The sequence below is a fragment of the Carassius carassius genome, chromosome 47, assembly GCF_963082965.1.
Source record: "Carassius carassius chromosome 47, fCarCar2.1, whole genome shotgun sequence".
NCBI classification, from domain to species: Eukaryota; Metazoa; Chordata; class Actinopteri; order Cypriniformes; family Cyprinidae; genus Carassius; species Carassius carassius.
The window spans coordinates 2514686-2535000 of NC_081801.1; the positions used below are offsets into that span (position 1 = coordinate 2514686).

Sequence of the window (20315 nt, forward strand, 5' to 3'; positions counted from 1 at the left end):
ATTGGAATTATTTGAGCTCATCCATATTCATCATTTTCAGTGCTTATCATAAGTCTGTTTTAACATATCACAACCTGGGCTGAACATATCAAAATATTAGTGCTTGTTTCTTTCGTTCTCTTTCTTTCTCTCAAATTTGAAATAAATTTCACATTTTTATTTGCAGAAGTTTAGCTGTTAATGTATAGAATTTATAATGTAGAAATGTAGTTCATTGTGTTTTTATGAATTCATTGCTCTTTAAAATAATAAAAAATAATTTTAAATGTATATAATAATAATAATAATAATAAGAGATTATTTTAATAATATATTTTTATTTTATAAAATAAATTATTTTTCATAATAACATAAAATGTATATTATTCACAAATACATACATTTATAAATATAATAGGTTTTAAAGCGCAATACTTCTGTAGCACAGTGCATTTTAATTAATTAAGTTGCTCTTTATCAGGAAACAAAACAATGAAAAATCCAAAAATGTAAATTTAAACTAAATATACACAAATAAATACATTTAAAAAATAAACATAAAAAATGTATTTACATTTTATTTTTTTAATTAGCTATTTTAATATGTATAATTTTTTTTCACAGTGTAGTGCTTTGTTTTAAAGATTTTTTTGTAAAGGAAGAAATAAAAAAAACACATTAAAAAAAATTATACACATGAACAAATTTATAAATTATATATCTCTAAATTAATTTAAAGATATCTAGTGTGTATATGTTGTTAACTTTGTAGCTCTTACCACAATACATTTGATCTGCTAATTGACATGCAGTAGTTTAATAATAAAGACATCCCATGGCAAACACTTGCATGCGCAGATGTGTGTGTGTGTGTGTGTGTGTGAGTTTACTTGAGGCATTAACTCTCTCCCTCTCTTTGTCCCCAAAGACAGAAGCAGAAGTCATCTGCAGCCCGTCGTGGCAACAGGTCCAAGAGCAGGAGTGTGTGTGAGATTCGACTCTGAACAGATGCTGCGGTGACCTGTGACCCCTGAGCACATTTGTGACTGCAGGCTAAAGACCCCCCATTCCAGTGGGCCGGTCTACCATCTGCTGCTGCCTTCTGTGTGTGTGTGTGTATGTGTGTGTGTGTGTGTGCGTTCACACCACAGACTTCCTGCCCTCGGTGTGAATCAAAACAACAAACTTCATTTTGTTCTCTGCGTCTGGCCCTCAGTGCCAGATTAGTGCGCTTCACACCTTTACAGACACAAGACAGTGGGGCCAATTTGAGTCAGTTATATTTTGATGATTATCATCTATTTATTCCTCATATTTGTTGTGATGGTTTATGGCATTATAACAAAACACTTTCTACCATTTTTACAGGATAAATGACTTGATCTCATCAATGACTCCTTGCGCTTGTCTTAGTAGATCTGAGTCGCTTGCTTCACTTATGTAAAAAAAGTGTGCTTTTGACATTTGAATTTTTTATTTTGCTTTATTTTTCTGTTGTAATTAATTAATTTGTTAAGTTTTAGTTTTAGTCTTATTTATATTGCATTTATTAATATTTTGGATTATATCTTTATATCTAAAGTCTTTATATCTAAATATATCTTTTATTTGTATATTTTCAGTTAATTCTAGCTAAGGTTTTAACCATTTTACGTTCCATTTCTATTCCATGTTTCTATTGTTCTTTCTTTATTTTGTTTATTTTAGTTGTAGTAAATTCTACTACTACAACATTTTTATTTCATTTAGTTGCAAAGGCAGCATTACTGATTTTAAAGAGACTTTTCTCATTAGGTTTTCAACTATTATTTATTTTATTGTCATCTTTATTAATTTATTTGCCTTTATTTATTTCATCTATTCATTCGTCTGACATTTTACTTTATTTGAGCTTTATTTCAAATAACGGGAAAAGTTCTTACATTGTGATTTTGAACTCTAGTTACAGGTTACCTTCACAAACATATTTTCAGTTCTGGGACGAGAACAACAGGACAGCACGTAGCTAACCATAAACTGTGCATGCAAAACCACACATTAGAAACAAACAAAATGCATGACATGGAGATTTATGTGAAAATCTCGAATGCGGAAGTTACACAATAAACGTCATGCATCCAGATGCTGCAGTTTTACACAATTTTGGTAGAAAGTCAAATTTAGAAACATTTGTTCTGTGTGTCTTTCTGTCTCCTGCTCACAAACAATGTGATTCATTCTACAAATAGCTCTTGTAATGCACATAATCATCCCAAAATACAGCACACGCTTCTAGTATGACGATGCATTCAAAAAAGCACACACACACATATATTATATTAGTCTTAAAATTATGGCACCCATCCAAAAGCAGTCACCAATCCAACCACAACCAGAGACAGAATTCCACAAAACATTCCAATCAAACGACATCTCTGGAATTCTGATTCCAAACTTCCATTTAAATGTAACTTCCCACCCTCCAACATTCCAAATTGATGTCAGGTGCCTTTGGAATGAACGTAGAACAGTTAATCATGTTCATAAACCTAAAATTAACAATACATACATACATTCATACATACATATAAAATGTACATATTAACTGTATTATTTTTTTTTTCAAATAAACAGTTATATATTAACTTAAATGATTTGTAATAGTTTTAGTTAACAATGACATAACTGCTGCACATATATAACCAACCAATCATTTCTAGACTGATTCGTTCATTAATTAGTGCCATTTGATTAGGCAATCAAAACTGGTATTATTGCTCATAATCAAGACTACGGATTTGAACAAACCCCAGAACACTAAACTACAGTGCTGCATATGTGAATGATGCCTCAAATGGAGTGGCTTGTTGTAGACAATAAAACAAGTAATATCCCATAGATTTGCAATGAACAAAAGACAGATCACTAACCAACCATATAGAATGACCTAGCAACCATCCAAAACACCTTAGCAACCATTCAGAACACTCTAGAATAATGGCAGCAACTTCTTTACAGGCATACACTCGTATTTTCATCAAAAGAGTAAAAAATTGCTGTGCTTTCATTTTATTTGAAACAGTTTACATATTAAACTAGATGTGGCCTCAAAATGCATGATTACATGCAGAACGAGAAGCATGGCTAACAGTCTCACACACTTGTTTGCTTTTAAATTTCCCCCTTTAAAGCATCACACACACACACACACACACACGCACACTGAGGCCTTTCTCAGGAGTTCCTGCAGTCTTATTACCCCCTCCACCATCTGCCGTCCAAAAAGAAGACACCATTCACACACACACACACACACACAAAAACAGCCTCACAAGTGTAAGAAAACACACAATGAAAGCGACAAAGATCGAGACATACACAATATAAAACAAACATGTTCTGATTTTGATGGCCAAATCATAGTAAATCTCGCTATATGCATCTTATGAGACTAAATGCAAGGTTTATTCCATGCTAAGTGTGTGTGTGTGAGACAATAGGAGGTGAGGGCCAGCTGTTGGGCTGAATGGCATGAATAGATATTGACAGAAGCAGCGTCCCACTGCAGCAGGGCACCAACGGACTACCGGGGGGTTGGTAGGGGGTCTTTTATCCAAGTTTGAAACAGAATGACTATGGGCGCGTGCACGTTCGCGCATGCACACACACTCTTGAAAGATGCTGAGTGCTTTGTCTAGTTGCTAAGAAGGGGTTTGGGCCTAAAGGTGGAATCTCAGAGTGGTAAATCACAGCTTACAAACAAATACACAGGCATACACACATTTTTTTTAAATAAATGTTCTTCAATGGTAAGTGAAGAACCACTGAGCTGCTATATTTAATAAAATTAAAAGTTAAATTAAATGTATGCATTTAGCATACCCTTTTATCCAAAGTGACTTACAGTGCATTCAGACTATCAATTTTTACATATCATATGTTCCCAGGGAATCGAACCCCCAACCTTGCGCTTAATAGCGCAGTGCTCTACCAATTGAGCTACAGGAACACTAGATTCAGAAAGACCTTAATTCGGTAGTTTTCAGAGTCATGTTTTAGATTCTAGGTTCAAAATGGTGATGGGTTTCCACAAATTTTTTTTTTTTTTTTTTTTACATAAAAAGGTTCTCCTAAAGGTTCAAAAAGAGTGTTCTCACAGCGATGCCTCAGAAGTACCATTTTTGGTACTCATCAGTGATCAGTTCTTACAATAACCATTTTTTGTTAGTGTAAAGAACATTTTAACGCCCCAGAAAATCTTTTTTAAAATGGAAAGTTTCCACAAATAGTCAAAGGTCTTCATGCAATCATATATGCCAGTAAAGAAACTACATTTTTGAGAGTGCACTCTTAAAAATGAAGCTTTCAAATGGAGGATTTCACAGCGATGCCATAGAAGAACCATTTTGGTTCCCCAAACATTTTCCTCTAAAGAACCTTTTGTACAATGGAAAGGTTCCATAGCTGTTAAAAGTTCTTTATGGAACCATAAATGCCATAAAAAAAAGTTATGCTTAGAACCTTTAGTATGTTTTTGTAACGTACCTGCATGTTGCTTCTCCACTCAGCTTGAGCTCGCATATTCCTCCATTCTGACAGTGTTCTGAGCATCTTTGCCCTAAACACAAAGACAAACATCTGTTAGTGCATCCCAACACACAAATCACCTGCAGAAAACCAGGTCGAATATGCACCCACCCACCTGTGCATCCCACAGCACACCTGTCAATGCAAACACACATGCTAACTCCTCACAAAATAACCTTGCCACCTATAGACTTCAATAAAAGGCCCCAAGCCCTTTGTTTGGTGGCCCCGATGGAGAGCCACTGGCCTTTTGTTGGGCTGTGAATATCTGACTTTGATGGAGGAATGGAGGGGGGTTCTTGACTATTCATCCAAAGAGATCCTGAAAAATCCAGTTATCCAACACTGAGCCTAGAAATAGCTCCACATCCTCAACAATTCCCTCTCCATGTGGCAGTCAACCTTTAACAAGGGTTTTAACTCAAAATGCAGTCTTCCCGTTTCAGTATTAATAAGTCAGCTTCACACTACTTTTAGTTCAGCTGACAGTGTTGGGATGTGCACATCTTGACTTGAATAGGTAAGCATTCAATATATGCCCATTTATGGAAGAGAGCATATTTATTCGTAGGAGCGTGTATCATCACACTTTAAGGATTAACAGAGCATCTATAGGCCAGTTGCTCTAGACTGCAGTTGTGCACTTGTTGAATGAAACCAGCTGCCTGCAGGCCCTGCCGTCTTTAATTGGTAACGACTGTCTAGAGACAAAGCTCTTAGTCAAAACTCTCTAGTTAGACTAGTTCTTGATATGGATTAAACCACTAGTACTAATACTCTTATTTTTTCTTTAAAACGTTGAACTTCAATACACAGACTAGGCCATACAATGGAATTCATACACTTTTTGACTAGTAAACTTAAGTAAATTTTTGGCTGAATAAATTTACATGACTTTATTAGTCATTAATGATTACGGGATTATTCTTTTACAATTTTTCAAACATTTGTCTATGCTTTTTCTATGTGTTTTTATTTATTTATTTTTTCAAATATTATATTATTTTATACATTTTTTCATTTAATTATCCATTTTTTTTTATATATATTTATTTAGTTGACTTTAAGTTAAGAGTTTTTTTTGTGTTCTTGGATTAATTACGATAATACATGAATACCAGTGCATTATATATTTCAAAGTACCATGGTATTACCATCAGATACCATTACAATACCCTGATACCACCACAGTACTTCTTATTAGGATATTTTCAGCTTACTTCCCTTTTTTTTTTTACCTCAGGTTTAAATCTCTTTAAAAAGCTTTTTTTTTCGTTTCCTGTGTCTTCTGTCTAGATGTATCATTTCCCCTGTCTGTCAGGCTCTTAGTTCCTCATTAGGAGCCTGTCCTGGCGGCGTGACCCGCGCGTGTGTGGAGGTGGAGGTGGGGAGGTGGAGGGTGCTGTAGGGACACACGCGCGCCTGACGGGAGCGCGCGCGCGACAGCTGCGGGGCCCACGCCGCGCGGACAAAAGAAATCAGAATCCAGCACGAGCCCATAAAACACTGTCTCGAGGCATTGTTTACCAGCGCACGAGAACAACAGCACAAGCCCTCCTCACCCCACCCCCCCCCCCCCCCTTCATTCACGCACAGATCGCTTTCCTCCAGACTCCACACACACACACAACGCGACTCAATGAACATTAGGGATGAGACAAAAAATCCTGTGCACTAAAAAACAACCGCAATAACTTTACAAATCAAGCACGTACACTGTCATAAAGTTACAGCGATACAGTTACTCAACTTTACCGTGAAGACATTAATCTGTGATCTTTATACGTACGATAACAAGAACAGAGTTGCATAAGTGAGTGAAAGAGATAAATAACTATTCAGATAAACCGGAAAAACTTTTTATAGTGGCAAAAGTGGTCCTGTTCAGCCTGTATGAACTTGTACTGAGTTACACTTTCAATTCAACCGAATCTATAACAATATCGATCACCAATCAATAATATGCTGACCAAAGGACGAGCGAGTTTAACACATTCACATCACATTTCTTTCCAAAAGCCTTTATTCTATTCAAAGCAGATTTTTGTTGAACTCGACTGATATGTCGGCACTATTGTATCATGCAAAAACCATGCAAGTAGGCTACTCGATTTAAAATACTGGACATGAAAGAAAAAACAGCTGAGACGAAAATAATAATATCAGAATCGGGCTATTCTGTGCAACAAGTGACGCTCGAGGAACAAGTTTTGCAGAATTATCACTACAAGCCGAATAAAGCCAAACTCAATTAATAGTGTGAAAATGAATCAATGTTTTACATGCATATGATGTTATTAGAGTTGCACTGATGTTTGATACCTTGTGCCGCCGTCGCGAGCGATGCTGCCGTCAGTAGCGTTAATTTCACCAAGAAACGGTTCATAACTCCGCCTCGGCGTTACAACTTCTTTAAAATCCTTCCTGAAGCTCTCATAGATCCCCAGAAGTCTTCTTTAAATCTCCAGAAAGTGCAAAAGAGTTAGAATAAATATCCGTGTTAATAAATAAATAAATCCCAGCGTCTCTCAAGAGTGTCTCTCGCTCGTGGGAAAAACTCGGCTCGATTCTCCGCTCGTAGCGCGCGTGCGCTGATGTCACTGTCGCGTGGGACTCTGAACGCGCTCCTCTCGATTACTTCTCACGCTCGGGACGGAAAGCTCCCGCCCCCGTTATCCATCCGCGCAGGCACTGAGGCCGGGTGAGATTTCCTTCAAATTAATGTGGATCTGAAAAAAAAATGATAGGAGCAAACACTCCCTGCACAGTTTAGTTTCACCGCAAGGGAGGGAAAAAAACACTTTCTCACACTTTTCCCAGAGTGAATGTGGGATAAACAGGTTTATTCCTGTCCCATTTAGAGGACTGAGGAGGGACTAGGGCGGATCACTGCTGGGGGGTGGGGGGGGGGGGTTGGTTGTTAACAAATCAAGACCCAGTGCTGAAAGGGTGCGTCTTTTGTCACTAAATTCTAAAGGAGGGAAAAGTTTAGCCTATCTCCGGGAATAGTCTCATGTTTTTTTGGGCATGGCACCATGCCATGAGTATTTAGACGTGCAATGTTAAGCTAATACTATTTTTTTCTGACCTGGTACTTTGGAAAAACATGGCTTTTTGAACATACGGCAATACCATGGCATGTACTCATTATATACCATAATATATACAAAAGCACACAATAAAAATCAATGTATAGTTTCTGTTCTATTTACAACATAAAAAAAAAAATCAATAATATATACAATAAAATTTATTTTATATTGTATGTGTTTATATATACTGAAGAAAAGTGACGAATTGAATTAAATGGGAAATTTTGGAGTGAAATTTTAAAAGGTACTCCGATAATCTTTGTTTAATTTACTTTGAAAAATATTTTTTTATGTATACATAATATGTTAAAAACACACAAGTTTATATATATAATTTTGAAATACGCCTTTTAATAATGTATATATATATATATATATATATATATATATATATATATATATAATTTTTCTTATATTTAGTGTAAAAGTACTTTGTGTGTGAACATTGTGTGTGTATATATATATATATATATATATATATATATATATATATATACAATTACTAAATCATTACCATATTCATATTGTTTTTATACAAATATTATGGTTTTACCATTTCTCAGACACAATTACTGTATCATGAACCACAGTACTTTTTTGTAAATGAGAGCACATTGTTACTTAGTCACAGTCTCTTTTTCTCACTTTATCTCACTTGGGCACTTCAAAAGTCATCTCTAAAATGAGGTAAAGATCAATAATGTTAGAGGAATTCCCCTTTCTATGACCTGTAATTGCACTGCTTTTATTGTTTCCATTGCTCTTTTAATGTTTCGATTTGAGATCTGTGTATATTATAACGCAATATTCTGTCTTTCAAATATTGTTTTTCTACATGTACAAGTTTTGTTTGCTTTTTTCCCTCCCTTTTTGGTTTCATCGCCTCAGGAATTATAGTAATGACACATCATGTTTGACAGCATGCACGATATGTGTGCAAGTCTGTGTGTGTTGGCCCGTGGGAACATTTTCTTTGTGGAATCTCCAACCGCAGGGCATAAAAAAAAGAGTTGAACGAGAGGGCACAAGAAAGAGTGTATGTGCCAGTACTGTAAGTGACGAATGTTAGAAATCAGTTGATGAGTTACTACTGAGCTAGAGAGTTTTGACTAAGAACTTTGTCTCTAGACAGTCGTTACCAATTACTACGTGCTACCGAGGTTTCATTTTGATTCTTAAATGCAAATCTGCAAGTGATTGCAGAAAGGTTTAAAAAGTCTCATGCGCTCAGATTTGAGAAGAGCAGCACTTCCTTTTTCCTCTGTTCCTAAAACTCCTTTCCTTCCCATTTGAACACACAAACATTTTTCACAGAGACAGAGGTTTTGTGTTTTGTATGCATAAGGATTTTGAACATTAAAGATTTACATGCACATCTTGCACATTTCTCCAGCAGCATTTTTGTCTTGCTTAGCAGCAGAAATGTATATTATAATATGTGTGTGTGTGTGTGTGTGTGTGTGTGTGTGTGTGTGTGTGTGTGTGTGTAGAGATATATATAAAAAAAGTAAAAAAGTCTATTCTCTGAAAAAAAATATATGAGTTGAATTAACTTTTTTATTTAAAGAAACTAACAGGCAATCAGTTGTTTGGGTCTAAATACTGATTTTAAATAATTAATACAATGCAGTTTGAAAGTTAACATGTTTTCTATGCAGATTGTGAGTTATCCATGTCAACTTATTTAAGGCCACTTTTTGTGTTTGTGCATCAAGCACAACCTAGCAAAAGAAAAAGAAGCCTGGTTGGTAAGAATAACTCTACTTGTCAGGTTAATAACGTGCACAGAGGCCCGTCATGATCAAAGAGCAGCAGAGTTTATACAGCGTCTGTCACCTACAAGTTCCTGAATGAGCGGAGAACTGTAATCACCTAACGAATCTCACACATACACACTGCGAACGAGTCTTCGCATGCCGCCCTGATGCATCTGTGCCATCCCTCCCCCTCTGAGAGTTTGAGTAATAAAGCTTTATTTGCATTTCTAAAGCTGATGACAGACACAGCCCCCATTGGAGAAATCTCAAATCTGAGCGGAGCATGCCTGTACTCTTTACCCTACAGTGTGCATGTGTAAACACAGATACAGGGACAAAACATCAGGATTTAGGAGAGACAGGCCTGCAGTCATTACACACACACACACACACACACTGTGGGCTGGTGAGAAAGGAGATGCTTCAAGCTTCATGGCAGGAAACGAGCCCAATTCACATAGAACCGACAGAACAGAGATCTAAACCACTGTAAAAATCTGCTGCTGTGTGTTTATAGTCCTAAATGTAATAATGAAGGGTTGAATGATGCATAATGGCCTCAGTTATTATTTTAACTTTCGTTTAAGACCTTAAAGGAGTAGTTCATCAATAAATTAAGATTTGCAGAAAATGTGCTCACCCTCAGGCCATCGAAGATGTAGATGAGTTTGTTTCTTCATTAGGACAGATTTGGAGAAATGTATAGCATCAAATCAGTTGCTCTGTAATGGATACTCTGCAGTGAATGGGTGCCGTCAGAATCAGATTCCAAACAGCTGATAAAAACATCACAATAATTCCACAAGTAATCCACACCACTCCAGTCCATCAGTTAATAACTTGTGAAGCAAAAAGCTGTGTATAAAACAAATCCATTATTAAAGCATTTTAATATTCGTTTCCCACCATAATCCATAATAACGCTTCCTCCAGTGAAAAAGTCCTTTCAATGTTGACCTCTCACATCAACATCCACCCACATATTTGTTTAGAACAGTTATGGCTTGTTAAATGGTGCTTGATCTGTGCATATTTTTCTCCTGATTCAGATGAGATGACCTTTTTCACTACAGAAAGCAATATTATGGATAGAGGACTCATATTTTAGCTGGAAACAACAGTTTGAAGGTAAAAGGTCTTGATGAATTTGTTACTTGTGGATTACGGAGATCTTTTTATCAGCTGTTTGGACTCTCATTCTGATGGCACCCATTCACTCTAGAGAATCCTTTGCTGAGCAAATGAAGCAACGCTAAATTTCTCCAACTCAACTGTTCTTTTAAAACAAATCAATGTCACATTTAAGTAAAGACAAACCTGAAAAATACAAAAAAAAACTCTTTGCAGTTGTTAATTTAAGTGTGTGCGGATGCGTTGTTTATCAAAGCTGAAATCATCTGATAATCCTCTCAGGACAGGTGAATGTTTGTATTCATGTGTACTTGTGGGTTTGTGTGTTTATATAAAGATCTCTTATTTCAGTAGCTTCAGTGCTGCTCTTTATCTCCACCGAAATGCCAAAAACAACATCTCACAGATCTGTTTCTCATTTCGGTGTCAAAAGATTCAGATCTTTTCAGGTCTAGTCTGGTCTGGTCTTCTCTTGTCTCTCAATATACTTTTATATGTAGAGTTTCAAGAAAGATGACATTTTGACTGTTGAAATTGGTTTTGAGCTAATATGGTCGTACTTCCTGGTTCTAATAAGAACTCTATCTGCTGTGTTTTGAACCAGCTGGAGTTTGTTTATTAAGTTTGTAGAGCAACCACCCAATAATGCATTACAATAATATAACCCTGAGGTCATGAATGCATGAATTAACATTTATGCATTTGACAATGAGAGCATAGATCGTAATTTAGATATATTTTAAGATGTAAAAATGTGGTTTTACAAATCCTAGATATGTGGTTTTCAAAGGAAAGATTGCTATCAAATAGCACATCCAGATTCTTAACTGATGAAGAAGAACTGACAAAGCAGCCATCAAGTGGTAGACAGTCTTCTAGGTTGATACATGCTGATGTTTATGGTCTGATAATTAACACCTTTTTTTCAGAATTAAGCAGTAGGAAATTACTAGTCATTCAACACACACCTTTTAATATCAACTATGCATTCCTTTAGTTTCGCAAATTTGTTTCGTCAGGCCACAAAAAAAAAAAAAAATAGTTGAATATCATCAGCCTAACAGTGAAAGCTAACACCATGTTTCGTGATGATATCTCCCAGAAAATAATCACCCCTTTAAAAAGAATTACATTTTTGTTGCTGTGCAGCCTAAAATAAAGATGGACACATTTTTTGTTTTATCCAGCTGTATTTACTTATAACATCCAAGTGAAAGATATAGCACCAACAAGTCAGAAAACAAAGAACAGAATCACTGGGTTTGTAAAAGGATTCTTTTCTAAACCAAATGTAAAGCGTAAAAAGCAACGGCCCTAGTACTGAGCCTTGTGGTACTCCATACTGCACTTGTGATCTGTATGATATCTCTTCATTCACTACTATGAATTTATGGTGGTCTAATGCCAACAGAATCAGAATATATCACACACCTTGTTGTGATTCTCCATAGGGGTAATGGTTTTATACTGTACAAACTGTACTTTCTATTACCCTACACCAGGGGTAGGCAAGTTCGGTTTTAGAGAGCCGCAGTCCTGCAGGGTTCAGCTTCAACTCTAATCAAACACACCTGAACAAGCTCATCAATGTCTTCTGGATTACTAAGGCTACAGACAGGAGAGGGTTTTTTTAGGGTTGGAGCTGAACTCTGCAGCTCTCTCTGACTGCGGTTCTCTAGGACTGAACTTGTCTACCCCTGCCCTACATTAACCCTACACCTAAACCTATCCCTCACAGAAAACCTTCTGCATTTTTACAATTTCAATAAAACTAATTTTGTATGATTTATAAGCTTTTGTACTCATGGGGATCTCAATTTAGTTCCCCATGTGAGACAAGTCCCCCACAAGTATATATATATATATATATATATATATATATATATACAATTATATATATATAACCATTTTTTTTCATCCCATCTGATATTCTTCTCCTTGTCTCACTTTTTGTGACTCTTCTTTCATCTCTTATCTTGTCTTCAGTTTTAGTCTAACTTAATGTTTTTTTTTGTTTTGTTTTCTGGCTGTAGTTTTTATTTGTATATTCTTATCTTGCTGCTTCTCTTCTCCTCTTCTCATCTGGTATGTTTGTCTTTTTTTGATGTGTGTGTTTGTGTGTGTGTGTGTTTGTGAGGTTTTGTTTTTCAGCTGTTCGCTGTATAATTTTCTCTAAGTCTCTGACAACTGCTGTCCAGACCTCACCCTGGGTTTGGTCCTCTCACTTTCCAAAAACAGACTCCTTAAACACTCATGGGGCTTTCGTTGACTTATCGAGCGCGTGTTCGGTGCTCTTGCCAGCGTCTTGTGGACACTGTAGAACATTTGGCATAAGCTGTCTCGTTCTGTGCTCTTGCTGAAGGTTTTAGGCTGGTCACCGTTTAGACAATGTCCTTGAGACGAACTCCTGTGCTCAGCGTCTTCCAAAATATCTCACTGCATTCTGCTCATAGCAGACCGCGTGTCTCTTGCTCTCTCTCTCATCTGCTTGACCTCTGTCTCACTCAATCCTCTGGCATCTATCCTTACTCTCTCTTTCCTAATGTCTCTTTCTTGTGCTCTGAGCGGATGTGTGTCTCTGCCAGGAGAATGTCTATCATATAACATTTCACTTTCAGCCCATCAATAAGACATGATTTCACTACACACTCTCACTCACTCAGATATAAGTATCTGTTTATGTATTATTTTCTAGGTCGATGCATCAGGCAAATGTATCTGTTTGTGTGTGTGTGTACAGTGATGGATAAAAATATTGGAAAAGAATTGTCTGAGGATTTGAGAACCAAAATATGGAAAACCATGGGAAGTCTCAAGGCTCCAAGTCCATTACGAGAGATTTAAATGCTCCTGTGTCCACTGTGCACAACATTGTAAAGAAGTTTACAGCCCATTGCACTGTAGCTAATATCCCTGGATTAGGACGAAAGAAAAAATTGATGAAAGGCTTGTAACAAAGGATAGTTCAAAGAGTGGATAAAGAACCTCGATCAACTTCCAAACAAATTCAAGCTGACCTCCAAGCATAGGGTACAACAGTGACAGCTTGCACTCTCCATCGCCATCTGAATAAAAAGGGATGCTATGGTAGGAGACTCAGAAGGACCCCACTGCTGACACAGAAACAAAAAAAGCCAGATTGGAGTTTGCCAAAATGTACCCGAGGAAACCGAAGTCCTTCTAGGAAAATTTCTTGTGGACAGATGAGGCAAAAATGTAGTTTTTTTAAAGCACATCATTCTACTGTCTTCTGAAAATGAAATGAGGCCTTCAAAGAAAGTCTCTAAAGTCAAACATTGTAGAGGTTCACTTATATTTTGGGGTTGCTTTGCTGCCTCAGGCACTGGATTGCTTGGTCTCCATCAGAGGTCATGGGTCTTACAGCAGGACAATGACCCAAAACATGTTTCAAAAAGCACCTAAAAATGGTTTAAGACAAAGCACTGGAGAGTTCTGGAGTTGCCAGCAATGAGTCCAGATCTAAATCCCATAAAGCACCTGTGGAGAGATCTCAAAACAGCAGTTGGGAGAAGAAACCCTTCAAGTCTAAAAGACCTGAAGCAGTTTGCAAAAGTTGTCCAAAATGCAGAAATGCACCATATATATATATATATATATATATGTATATATGCATGCGTGCGTGTGTGTGTGTGTGTGTGTTGATGTCCATCTGGGAACATCCTGCATGCAGGGTCCAAAATGAACCCTTTTTACCTTTACCTTTAATTATTAAAATATTATATTCATTACTGTTTGGGATCAGTATGTTTTTATTCTTATAGAAATTAATACATTTATTCAGCAAGGACCTATTAAACTGATCAAAAGTAACAGTGAAGACATTTATAATGTTACAAACGATTTCTATTTAAAATAAATTGTTCTTTTTAACTTTCAGTTAATCAAAGAATCCTGAAAATTCATGTTTGCACAAAATATGAAGCGACACAAACATTTTGAACATTGAAAAAATAATACATTTTTCTGGAGCAACACATCAGGATATTAGGATGATTTCTGAAGGATCATGTGACACTGAAGACTGGAGGAATGATGCTGAAAATTCAGCTTTGATCACAGCAATAAATTACATTTTAACATATTATTTGTATAAATTACAATTTAAATAAACTGTTGTTTTAAATAGTTATAATCGTTCACAATATTACAATTTACTGCGTTTTGATCAAATAAATGCAGCCTTGGTGAGCAGGAGATAGGTCTTTTAAAAACATTAAAAAAAAATCAACCCCAAACTTTTGGATCTTAATTTCCAATGTAAAAATTAATTGTGTGAATTAAGGGCCCGGTTTCATAGACGGGGCTTAGCCTAAACCAGGATTAGGCCATAGTTCAATTAGGACATTTAAGTAATTTTTATAAACATTCCTTCGAAAAAAGTATTACTGGTGTGCATCTTAAGACAAAATGAAAGCACTGACATGTTTTAAGATCAGTCGGTGCAAGTTTCTTTTCGATAAAACAGCTCAGATTTACATTTTAGTCTAGGACTAGGCTTAAGCCTTGTCTGTGAAACCGGGGGAATGTGTGTTGTTGTCTGTGTGGATAAAATTATTCTTGTATGTGTGTGTGTGAGAGACCTGTTTTAGGGCCACTTGTAGCAGACAGCTGTTGTAGTGAAATGCTAACCACGCTAAAGGCTAATGTGTTTAATGGTTAAAGGCCGTGCGATCTGACAGTCCTCTGAACCTGACACTCTCTCTCTCTCTCTCACACACACACACACACACACACACACACACACACACACACACACACACACACACACACACTGATAGACCTCACTGGAATCCTGATGTGAGAAGCAAGAAATTCAACCACTTCACACAAATTTCATATGAATATATAATATTTGAATACATATCTAAGATAATGATCATTAAAAATAAATATGACACAAAAAAATGTTTGACAGCAGAATGCGTAAGTATTACACCCATAAATCTCAATGTTCAGTGTGCATGTCTGTGTTTAAGGCAGTGACACTGACCTTTTGCTCTTTCAAGGAGGAGTTTGTGTGTCTATGTGTGTTGGTTCTCATGGTCCGACGTCCCGTGAGACACTGCGACAGATGTAACGTCTGCCCACCCTCTCTCTCTCACATACACACACACACACACACACTGCAATCCTACACTGTCCATGTTCATGTGCGCATCCTTCTCATACAGGTCCATTTGTTTGCCATGTGCATGTGTGTTTTCACAAGTGCTTGCATTCACCTGCATGCATGTGTGCACATGTCTGCGTTTCATACACACAGTATGTCAGGCTGTGTGAAACAGCACAGATAAACACAATGGGTGTGTTTGTGGGCATGATTGGTGATGCTAAAGAGCACAGCCTCAGGTGATCTCTCATAAGGGGTGCAGGTTTGGGCCTGAGGTGTCACACTCCTGCTAATGACACGATCACAAAACACCTCCACAGGATGAAGAGATTAGCATCTGAGAGCTTCTCACAGAAGAACAATGAAACATGACACCAAACACTCCTCTGACACCCTGGTTTGTGTCTGGTTCAATATTAATCACTGTTTGTTGTTTAAGTAAGGAATTAAGGGTTTACTGAATTGTTCGTAGCTTGAGATCTTTTTCTGCAGCATTCGTGGGGAAGATTGTGTATAAATAAAAAACACTTTCTTAAAGACAGTGTTTATATTTAATGCTTTGATTTGCTTCATTTGGAAACACTTTTGAATTTTGACTCATTTAAATGTAAAAACAGACACAAAGAGAGAGATTTAATAAATATATATTAATATATGTATTTAAATTTTGTAACTTATATTTGAATTACATTTATTTATAGAACTCTACTGTACAAAAACTAAAAACCAAAAAAATGTAATATACTAAAAGATGCATGTTCCACACACACACACACACACACACACACACACAAACACACACACACACACAGACACACACACACATAGACACAATGTGTTCTAATGTTCTATTATAATACATTTTTTAAAACTAAAATAATTTATTAAAAAAAAACATTTACCCACTTGGGGCCTGAAAATTTCCCCTAACTGAAGAATCACCCATATATCATATATATATATATATATATATATATAGAGAGAGAGAGAGAGAGAGAGAGAGAGAGAGAAAGAGTATTAGATTGATAATGTTCCCTCTTAAGTCCAATAATTCATCACTCTTAAAAGAAATAAGCACACACACTTTTCCATGAATTTTTTGCCGTTCACACGCCTCCCAGTCTCGGTCTCTTGCTCAAACCTGCCGACCGAAACTGCCTCTCTCAGCAGCTGTGTGTGTGTGTGTGAGTGTGTGCTTCTGGCACTCGTTCTTATTCCCACTCTCACATGATCATGAGTTGTACTTCCAAATGGACACACCTTCCAGCACTATTAAATGTTCTCTCTCTCTTTCACACACACACATGACCTAAAACAACATATGCATTTAACACTTTAATTTCAAAAGGCAACAAATTCACAAAAACACAAATTACGTTCTGTGTAAATACATTGTACATTATAATTACAATATCAACACATTGTACATTTCATTATTACTGGTATGTGGACAACTTAGTCTAATTGAAAACTAACCAAATGTGCACAGCAATAATAATGACTAGAATGGCTAGAATGGAGTGATCCCCCTTGGACACTTAAAGGAGTAGTTCACGCAATAAATGTTGAAAATATACTCTCCTCAGGCCCCCAAGATGCAGATGAGAATGTTTCTTCATCAGATTTGGAGATATGTAGCATTACATCACTTGCTCACCAATGTAGCATGCTTCGCAGGACATTAACTGATGGACTGGAGTGCTGTGGATTACTTGTGATGTTTTTATCAGCTTTTCGGACTCTCATTCTGACGGCACCCATTCACTGCAGAGCATCCATTGGTGAACAAGTGATTCAAAGCTACATGTCCCCAAATCTGATGAAGAAACTAAACTATATTTTTTTGATGTCCTGAGGGTGAGGACATTGTCAGCAAATTGTAATTTTTAGGTGAACTATTCCTTTAAGTGTTTACTCCGTCTCAGAATCACCTGGTGTATCTTTCTTTAATAAATGCTACATGGTTTGATATTTTATCTAATGCAATGATGTCCATATATTTTTTTAATACTTTTGTGGCCGCTGTACATAATAAAGATCTTCCTTAATGCAAAACTCTGTAAGGCGATAAACAAACATAAAAAAATAAAACGAGAAATGCATGCCTGCATTACAACAGCAAAAGCATGTTTATCCAAATTACAAAGTTAATTGCATGACTGCAATCAGTTTTTATGCTAACATTATCGCCCTCTAGTGTCTGATCTACAACAGGACAATCTGTGTGTTTGTTACTGCACTGGATAAATAACCCTCTTCTCTGATAGAACATGAACTTTGACTTCACTGCACAATATTTCACAAAGCTATTTGTATTATATGCAGTGTTCAGACCATAATATAATTGATGAATCTAAGAGCAAAAGCTTATATAAGCGAAATATTATAGTCCAATTCTATCATGGCTTTTTGATATAGTTCTGACCGGTTAAATCTCGTTGAGTTCTGGTGCGTCAGTTGCAGGATTGTCCAGGCGGTGCGTCAGGTACATGAGCCAGTGGATCCGGACGGATCAGGAACCTGCAGAACACAATGAGCACTTGTAAAGCACTCATGTTTGAGGTTTTACTCTGACAATGTGATTCATCTTGACATAGATGTTTGTGTGCATGCATATGTCTTAGTACACATTAATATGAACAGCTATCCCTATAGATACAGTAAAACCTGGAATGAACTAAATTTTGGGGATTTTTTTGGGTGGTCTTCCTGAGAAAATTGCATGATGCATGACTAAATAATGTCTTTAAAAATGACAATTAAATAAAATCTAAAAATCTATATACTAACATTGATTAAAATCTACAAAAAAGACAAATAAGATCAATAATTACAGCAGTTTGGTTTGAACAAAATCTCTAGTATGACAGTAGGGATGTTAACAGTACAGTGTTATTTTAGTATTAATTATATACTATTGTAGAATATAATAATATACTATATTTAGTCAACTTTCTATTTTTATATTTTCAGTTTTCATGTTCATTTTAGTTTTTGTTGCATGCTTTTGACAGTTTATTAGTTTTATGGGCCTTTTAATATTTCTATAAAGATTTAATTTATTTGTATTTCAGTTGTAGTTGTAGTAATTTTAGTACTATTTTAGTACTTTTTTATTAGCATTTTTCTTTTTTGTTAAAGTTTTAATATTTATGTTATGTTAGTATCATTGAGATAATATTACACATTATATTACAACATTATATATAAAGTTATTATTATTATTAGGTTTTTACATTTTTAAGTTTTTTATTTTTTAAATTTTATCAATTTTGTTGTGTGTTTTTGTTATTTTTAGTAGTTTTTGCATTTATTATAGTAAGTTAAACTTAATTAAAATAAAATACTAAATTAAATTAAAATGAGAAATGGCTTGACAACTAACTGAAATAAGTCTTTTTAATAATTTATTTTAGTTTTTTTTCAAATAAAGATTTTTATTTTTTATTTTAGCTTCAGTGGTGTAAATTTTTGTTTTACTTTTAGTTTACAATAATAACCCTGATAATTGTTTTAATATTTTATTTTAATCACAGAAAATGACTTTAATATAGTTCTAGATACCAAAAGCAATACGGTTACGATGAAGTAACCATATTCAGCCTAGTGTCTGAATATTTCTAAATAGCGCCTACAATTAGTTAAAAAATAACACCAGTGAAAGAAATAAATGTGTATATGTGTATCAGTCAGGAGGGATGTGATGCATACACCACATCATTGAGCTGCAGCAGCGTGTCGGGGGCGGGGTTTATCAGCACATATGAGATGGAGTTCTGCTGGTCATTCAACTCATCTGCAACAGAGATTGGTGGACACATCTGTCACTCAAACAACATGGGCGTGGTTAATGTTCCACAGGAAAGATGAAGCACTTTAACATCTAGATAAGAAACTTTAGGCTACAGTATAAGGGGTTATAATTTCTTGTGTTATGTAGCATGACATTAAATTCCAAAACATTGACTGGGAATTATAATGGACTAAAATTAAGTTCTTTAAAATCTAAATATGCCACGATTTTCCTCACAAAAATTTCCCGTCTTATCTTTGTTCTTATATTACTGTCAATACAAGTGGATAGAATACAATGAAAATAATAAATAAACCCCAGGAGCAAACAATTTAAGTAGAGGGTGTTTACCTTGCAAATACCCCAAATTAACTCGGTTCATCACATCACTGGCTGTTAGATTTGTGACATCCTCTAAAAGAGATGAAAGACCGAATGAAAAAGAGGAAGACAGAAATATTGTACATCAAAATTATCTGTAAGTATAATTTCTGATTAAACAAAGGTTCTTCTGTCCAAGAATGTAACCACATATTCAGGATTCAACATAAATCAGTGGTCACAACCCTTTTTAATTCCATTATCTGATATAAATTTTTTTAAGTGAAACATGATACGAGAGAAATGTAGGACAGGAGCTGATTTTGTGAAAGTGAAGGGTTACTAACCATATCAAAACAAACTTTATTGGGGCACATCTTCCACAAACCAAATGGCTATACCTAAGCATATACCTATTATACATATTAATATTATTCATGAGGTAAGGGGCGTGGTTTACTATATCCAGCCGTGTGCAGGCCCAAGTGCTGCATGCGGTTCCTGACCAGTTCCGAAAGCTCCTCCCTTTCCGAGCGGCGTAACAC

General features: G+C 35.9%; 2 protein-coding genes across 3 annotated transcripts in view; both read right to left on the reverse strand.

Moving 5' to 3' along the window:
• notch1a (notch receptor 1a) overlaps nt 1-7272 on the reverse strand; it is a 31761-nt gene extending 24489 nt beyond the window's left edge. For both annotated transcript variants that reach the window (XR_009428749.1, XM_059542420.1), the window contains exons 1-2: nt 6868-7272; nt 4504-4576 (exon numbers count right to left, since the gene is read on the reverse strand). Coding sequence is in view for 1 of the 2 variants with exons in the window: in XM_059542420.1 (XP_059398403.1) it covers nt 4504-4576; nt 6868-6931 (137 nt within the window). In the remaining variant the exon portion in view is untranslated. The remainder of the gene's footprint in view (nt 1-4503; nt 4577-6867) is intronic.
• Nucleotides 7273-17580: 10308 nt separating this feature from the next.
• Nucleotides 17581-20315, reverse strand: part of LOC132130265 (potassium channel subfamily T member 1-like) — a 22213-nt gene continuing 19478 nt past the window's right edge. The window contains exons 29-32 of the mRNA XM_059541963.1: nt 20231-20315; nt 19801-19863; nt 19368-19452; nt 17581-18176 (exon numbers count right to left, since the gene is read on the reverse strand). The exon at nt 20231-20315 is cut by the window's right edge and continues 207 nt beyond it. Of these exons, the coding sequence (XP_059397946.1) occupies nt 18110-18176; nt 19368-19452; nt 19801-19863; nt 20231-20315 (300 nt within the window). The 3' untranslated portion in view covers nt 17581-18109. The remainder of the gene's footprint in view (nt 18177-19367; nt 19453-19800; nt 19864-20230) is intronic.